The sequence below is a fragment of the Dama dama genome, chromosome 31 (genome assembly GCF_033118175.1).
Source record: "Dama dama isolate Ldn47 chromosome 31, ASM3311817v1, whole genome shotgun sequence".
NCBI lineage: Eukaryota > Metazoa > Chordata > Mammalia > Artiodactyla > Cervidae > Dama > Dama dama.
This window is the reverse complement of record NC_083711.1, coordinates 32,084,163-32,091,946: the sequence shown is the minus strand read 5'-3', so window position 1 is coordinate 32,091,946 and position 7,784 is coordinate 32,084,163. Positions and strand designations below refer to the sequence as shown.

Here is a 7,784-nt window from a genome sequence, read left to right as displayed (position 1 = left end):
GTCTTTTAATGAGTTATTCAATTTTTTTTTACTTTTGTAATCTTATAGAACACTTTTAATCCAAAAAATTATAATCATTAATTTAAAAATTGTGTCACAAATCAAATTTTGACTAATTGTAAAGATCAAATGCCAATAAGGAAGTAACAGGGAAAAAAAAAAGAGTAAAGGGGGAAAAATGAGAAAGAAGAAAGAAAAGTATACCAATTCAGAAAGTCTACAAAAGCAATTACAGGAGCATCTGGCATGTAATAACAATAATGAAATAATCATTCATATTTTTTATTTAACCAGAAAAATGAGAGAAGAGCAAAGTAAATCGAAAGAATGCTATATAGTTTGCTAAATGCTTGCAAAAAAGACTTCCACGTAAAAAGTAGCAAAGCTAACAGACACAATTCAATAAGAATTGATGCTATATGGATAGCCAGTTCAGAGAAGTATTTGACCCCAAAAGTGTTTTTATTTTTTAATTGCCACTGCAATATTTATTGGGATGTTGCCAACAAATTTTTCTGACTCCAAACTGCATAGTTCATGAATTCAGTGCCAATAGGCTGTTTCATAATTTGGTACAAGGAGCTTGCTTTCTTAGCTGAATGCTCATCAACCCTGATTCTTTTATCCCTTCAAGCTGCTGAATCAACCTCTATCAATGACTGTAAATTAGAATAGACTTTGTAGCATTCAAGATTCTCTCTCATGAGTCAAATTCTCTGACCAAGAGCCCGAGGACTGTGATGAACTTAGACTTTGAGCAGGTCTAGCTTTATATCCCGGCTCAGGAAACAACATCATAGGCATAACCATAAACTTTGTGTATATAACTAGTTTGTGACATTATGTTTAGGGTGAACCAAAGTCTCCAGTCATTGACTAGGTTTTAGTTTATGGGAGTCTATATAGGCCCTCAGAAGACAACATTAATATTTCCTCATTACTTTATGTAGTAACTTGGCATGTATGTATTCCTGTTTTCATTTTTTGATGTCAGGTTCAGTTCAGTTCAGTTCAGTCGCTCAGTCATGTCCGACTCTTTGCGACCCCATGAACTGCAGCACGCCAGGCCTCTCTGTCCATCACCAACTCCTGGAGTCCACCCAAACCCATGTCCATTGTGTCAGTGATGCCATCCAACCATCTCATCCTCTGTCATCCCCTTCTCCTCCTGCCCTCTATCTTTCCCAGCATCAGGGTCTTTTCAAATGAGTCAGTGCTCCACATCAGGTGGCCAAAGTATTGGAGTTTCAGCTTCAACATCAGTCCCTCCAATGAACACCCAGGACTGATCTCCTTTAGGATGGACTGCTTGGATCTCCTTGCAGTCCAAGGGACTCTCAAAAGTCTTCTCCAACACCACAGTTCAAAAGCATCAATTCTTCAGCACTCAGCTTTCTTTATAGTCCAACTCTCACATCCATACATGACCACTGGAAAAACCATAGCCTTGACTAGATGAACCTTTGTTGGCAAAGTCAAGTCTCTGCTCTTTAATATGCTGTCTAGATTGGTCATAACTTTTCTTCCAAGGAGTAAACGTCTTTTAATTTCATGGCTGCAATCACCATCTGCAGTGATTTTGGAGCCCAGAAAAATAAAGTCAACCACTGCAACTGTTTCCACTCTTTCCCCATATATTTGCCATGAAGTGATGAGACCGGATGCCATGATCTTAGTTTTCTCAATGTCAGGTTATTGAAGTAGAATTTATATACACTAAAGGTCACTCTTTATAGTCATATATTTCCATGAGTTTTAAAAAATAAAGTAATGTGATGATCACCAGAATGAAGTCAGAATAGTTCCATTACCACAAAAGCTTTCTTTTGTACTTTTGTAGTCAATCTCCCTGGTAAACTTAAATCAGATAGATTTCTGTCCCTATACTTTGACCTTTTCTAGAACATCAATAAAATCAAATTTTATAATGAGTGACTCTTTCTTTCTTCCTGGATTCTTTCATTTAGTGTAATGCTTTTGAGATTCATTCCTGGTGTTACTTGCATCAGTGGTTATTCTTTTTTAAATTTTTGATGTGTTATTCCATCGTGTGGGTCTGCCACAACTTTCTCATCTAGTCATGATTTAACAGATTATTGTTTTTTTCCATGACTGAGGTGGTTATAAATGAAAGTGATATCAGTATTCACATACAGTCTTTGTATGGGCATGTTTTCTTTTCTCTTGGGTAAATAAGAGTGTAACTGCTGGGTTTAGGATGACTAAGTTTAATATCAAATGAAATGGTCATATGATTTAAACATACTGATTTTGCATTTCCAAGAAAAATGTATCAGACTATGTAATGCTTCATAATAATGACAATGGCAGCAATTACAGCCATGACAGTCTTATTGCGTGCTTGTTTAGCATCTTCCAGGCAACAGGCAGTATGCTAAGCATTTTATGTATTTTTAATTCATTTCATCCTCACAGGGATATATAAAGTGATTATTATTATCTTTATTTTAATGTGAGAAAATAGAAATCTGAAAAATGTTATATAACTTGCCCAAGTTGTCAGCCTACAAGTAAGTGGTAGAGCTGAGATTCTAACCTAGAAAATCTGGCCATTGGATTACCTTCCGTAAAACACGATGTCCTACTGTCTTTTTATTTACTGGTTAGATAGACATTAGGAATAATAGAGTTCATCACTCTAAAGAAAAATTAAAGAATTCTAAAAATTCGTTCTTAAGGCATTTTGGGCAGAACATAAACTGAAAAATTTAGCATCCAAGAACTTGAAAAAAATATCATTAGTATATGCATACAATAACTATTCTTATGCACAAGTTGCCCAATTTTTTCTGCATTTACACAATCCCTTTGCCAAAGGGAAATTGTTTTCCTTACACTGATGTAAGTTTTAGATTGAATTGTTATTGTTTAGTCACTCAGTTGTGTTCAACTCTTTGTGACCCCATGGACTGCAGCAAGTCAGGCTTCCCTGTCCTTCACCATCTCCCGGAGTTTGCTCAAACTCATGTCCATTGAGTTGGTGATGCCATACAACCATCTCGTTAGATTGAATGTAAAGGGTCTAAAATGAAAATCATAAAGGAAATTAATTTCAGTCTTTGAGAATAAGAAATGACATTGAAAGACTCCAATGCACAAACAAAATTCTATTTACTGTTAGAAAGAAATAGAACCTGACATTTTTATCATATAAAAGGAGAAGGACATAATAGAATAATTAAAATAGACTTTATATTTTTATTTGCAGATTACATTACATAAAAGTCCTCATGACTATTGACAGACACTAAATAGTTTGGAACCTTTATGTTGCTCAGGATTATTGGTTGTTATATTTTTATTAATTATTTTGGGGAAAAAATTAAGGTCTATTTTTTGACAGTGTGTATAGAACCACTTAAAAAGAATCTTTCTCAAGCTTCATTTATGGTTTTTGTGTCCTTTGAAAATGAAAGTGTTAGTTGCTCAGTCATGTCCAACTCTGTGACCCCATCAACTGTAGCCCACCAGGCTCCTCTGTCCATGGAATTCTTCAGGCAAGAATACTGGAGTGGGTTGCTATTCCCTTCTCCAAGGAATCTTCCCAATCCAGGGATCGAACCTGGGTCTCCTGTATTTCAGGCAGATTCTTTATCATCTGAGCCACCAGGGAAACCCTTCTTGTCATTTAGCTGACTGCAGAGAGAGAGAGAGAATAAAATGGTTCCAACAGACATGGCTGTTATCACATTTTTGGAGATAGGCCTGATAGAAATAGATGAAGAAAGGAGAGAAGTAATCGTCGTGTTGGTGTCTAAAGGGTCTGGGCTTATTCTATTATGTATATTGTTTATGTTAAGTCACAGTACATAAAAAGGCATCACATCTGCTCTCCTACTTTCACGTTTTTATCAGGTGTTGATGCAGTGCTATTTTTTACCCTGACTGATTTTTTAAAACATTCAGAGTGAAAGTTCAAATATGTGCTTATATAATGCACAGTATACCTAGATTGAAATTACATCAACTGTGACAGCTATTTACCTCCTCAATTCATTCTGGATATTAGATAAATGTAGCAAAATAAAGGGAGAAGGCAATGGCAACCCACTCCAGCACTTTTGCCTGGAAAATCCCTTGGGTGGAGGAGCCTGGTAGGCTGCAGTCCATGGGGTCACTAAGGGTCAGACATGACTGAGTGACTTCACTTTCACTTTTCCCTTTCATGCATTGGAGAAGGAATGGCAACCCACTCCAGTGTTCTTGCCTGGAGAATCCCAGGGACGGGGGAGCCTGGTGGTCTGCCATCTATGGGGTCACACAGAGTCGGACACGACTGGAGTGACTTAGCAGCAGCAGCAGCAGCAAAATAGAGGGGCACTCTGCCCAGATTTCTGTAAATATTCCTCAAGTGATTTTCAAATTTCTGTGAAGATTAAAAATTTTCTTTGAGAATGGCTGAAGCTACAGTATGGCATGAGAACAAAATATGTACAGTTATCAGGGCAGAGCAGAGTGTATCAACAAGTAATAGTGTGGAAGCTAGATTTTTATTTTTAATTTTCTCTCTAACCAGACTGAGGCTAGGAACATGACCTCTCAGTCTTCTGGTCTGGCCTGCATTACTCAAATTTTAGAAACTCTTGAGTGTGTATATGCACACATGTGTGTGTTTGTATGAGTCCCACGCTGTTTTTATTCTATGCTTTTTTGAGTAATGGTCTTTACTGTGTTGGTATATTTCAAGCTTTTTGCTTTATGTAGACTTACATAATAGTTTACATCTTTCTTGGATTTGCTGTGTGTGTGTCTCTATTTATTTGGTGCCAACCAGGGAAAATCTAGAATCTCTAAACAGCTTCTGACTTCTCCACCTCTATTTCTGCTACATTGTACTATTGTGGAGCAAGTTGAAAAGAATCCAGAGTCTTGAACTATCATGACATTTTCAATATTTCTCCTAGCTTTCATAGATTTAAGATGTTTTATCATTCTGTTCTTCAGTTCAGTTCAGTCGCTCAGTCGTGTCCGACTCTTTGCGACCCCATGAATTGCAGCACACTAGGCCTTCCTGTCCATCACCAACTCCCAGAGTTTACTCAAACTTATGTCTATCGAGTTGGTGATGCCATCCAGCCATCTCATCCTCTGTTGTCCCCTTCTCCTCCTGCCCCCAATCCCTCCCAGCATCAGGGTCTTTTCCAAGGGGTCAACTCTTTGCATGAGGTGGCCAAAGTATTGGAGTTTCAGCTTCAGCATCAATCCTTCCAATGAATACCCAGGACTGATCTCCTTCAGGATGGACTCGTTGGATCTCCTTGCAGTCCAAGGGACTCTCAAGAGTCTTCTCCAACACCACAGTTCAAAAGCATCAATTTTTTGGTGCTCAGCTTTCTTCACAGTCCAACTCTCACATCCATACATGACCACTGGAAAAACCATAGCCTTGACTAGACAGACCTTTGTTGGCAAAGTAATGTCTCTGCTTTATAATATGCTGTCTAGGTTGGTCATAGCTTTCCTTAATTCTGTTCTTAGTGTCATATAAAGGATATTGTGCTGTGCACATCCTTGAGAGATGAGCACAACTACAGCCTGTCCATTCATGAGGTTGGTCCTCCAGGAGAAGAGGTACCGGTGTCTCATTTGAGAAGTCGGTGACATCCAACCGGGAGACCTGCCAGGTGTTCCTGCGGCTCACCCTGCATTCTCGGGGCTGCTTCCCTGCCTGCATCTCATACCAAAACCAGCCAATCAACAATGGTGAATTTGACATCATTGTCCTAAGCGAGAATGAGAGGAATATCATTGAGCACAACGTATCCACCTTAGGAGTGAGCGTTTACTTTGAAGCTTATCTGTTTAACACTGCCAACTTCACCAGCACGCCGTGGCACCTCCCGCCCATGCACACGGGCTCTACCCAGCTCCGGCCCTCCTCGGCTCTGGAGGAGGAAGATGAAGACTCACTGTCTGAGTGTCACACCCCTGAGAAGGTGAAGAAACCGAAGAAGGTGTACTGCTATGTGTCACCAAAACAATTGTCAGAGAAGGAGTTCTACCAGAAAATCATTCCTTGGTGGCTTTACACCTCCTGGGTGTGCCCCAGAACCAAATTTTCAAACCTTGGCCCAGACCCTGTCCATAAGCTGCTCACCCTTGTGGTGGATGGTGGCATTCAGCCTCCTGTGGAGCTCATCTGTAAGGAGAGGAACATCTTAGCGGCCACGTTTGTCCGCTCCCTCCATAAGAACATAGGAGGATCCGAGACCTTTCAGGACAAGGTGAACTTTTTCCGTCGAGAGCTTCAACAGGTACATATGAAAAGGCCACATTCTGAAGTCACCCTGAAGGTCAGCAGACATGCCTTGTTGGAATCGTCTCTGAAAGCCACTCAGAATTTCTCCATCTCAGATTGGAGCAAGAACTTTGAAGTGGTTTTTCAGGATGAAGAAGCTCTGGACTGGGAAGGGCCTCTTCGGGAATGGTTTAAGTTAATCTGCAAAGCACTGTTTGACACCACCAATCAGCTCTTCACCCGATTCAGTGACATCACCCAAGCACTAATGTACCCCAACCTTAATTGCCCCACTCATCTGCTCCTCAAGATGTATGAGTCTGCAGGGCGTCTGGTGGGCAAGTGTCTCCATGAGTCCTCTCTAGAAGGAGCCTACAAGCAGTTGGTCCAAGCTCGCTTCACCCATTCTTTCTTGGCCCAAATCATAGTACAGTGTATGCATTACAAGTGCTTTGAAACAGATGACCCAGAATTCTACAAATCTAAAGTTTGTTTCATTCTCAACAATGACATGAGTGAGATGGAGCCGGTCTTTGCAGAAGAGAAATTTAATAAATCAGGTCAATTGGATAAGGTCAGAGAAGACTCCCTGAGAGACCCACTTCAGAAACAGCAGTGAGTAGAATACAGCAAGGAGAAGGAAATGGCAACCCACTTCAGTAAATTTGCCTGGAGAATCCCAGGGACAGAGGAGCCTGGTGGGCTGCCGTCTACAGGGTTGCACAGAGTCGGATACAACTGAGTGACTAAGCACAGCACTGCTGTTGATGCTAAGTCCCTTCAGTCGTGTCTGACTCTGTGAGACCCCTTGGACTGTGACACACCAGGCTCCTCTGTCTCTGGGAATTCTCCAGACGAGAATACTAGAGTGGGCTGCCATGCCCTCCTCCAGGGGAATCTTCCCAACCCAGCGATCGAACCCAGGTCTCCTGTATTGCAGGCAGATTCTTTCCTTTCTGAACCATCAGGGAAGCCCAAGAATGCTGGAGTGGGTAGCCTATTCCTTCTCCAGGGGACCTTGCCAACCCAGCAATCAAACTGGGGTCTCCTGCTTTGCAGCCGGATTCCTTACCAGCTGAGCTACCCAGGAACACCCCATGTAAAGGAAACTTGTTTATAGAACAGTTTTGATAGCCTCTTGAATAGACCAATTGAAATAAATTGTCATCAAAATTGCTTTCTATGCTATAGAGCAGGTCCCACTAGCTATCTGTTTAACACATGATAGTGTATGTATGTCAATCAATCCCAATCTCCCAATTCATTCCCCCCGCTGCCCCAATGTGTCCTATATCTGCATCTCTCACTGATCTGCAAGTAGATTCATCCTTACTATTTTTCTAGATTCCACATATATGTGTTAATGAACAATATTTACTTTTCTCTCTCTCCTTTATAGCACAGGGAGCTCAATTTGGTGCTCTGTGGTGACCTAGATGGGTGGGATGAGCTGGGGGAATGGAGATCCAAGAGGGAAGGGATGTATGTGCATATATAGTTGATTCACTTTGCTATACAGCAGAAA

At 40.7% G+C, this 7,784-nt stretch overlaps 1 protein-coding gene across 1 annotated transcript; it reads left to right on the top strand.

Annotated features, from left to right (window-relative positions):
- Nucleotides 1-3,696: 3,696 nt before the first annotated feature.
- LOC133049977 (apoptosis-resistant E3 ubiquitin protein ligase 1-like) lies at nucleotides 3,697-6,878 on the top strand. The gene is given in 3 exon segments (XM_061134049.1): nucleotides 3,697-3,756; nucleotides 5,500-5,590; nucleotides 5,593-6,878. Coding segments are annotated over 3 exon segments (1,437 nt in total).
- The last annotated feature ends 906 nt before the right edge of the window (nucleotides 6,879-7,784 follow it).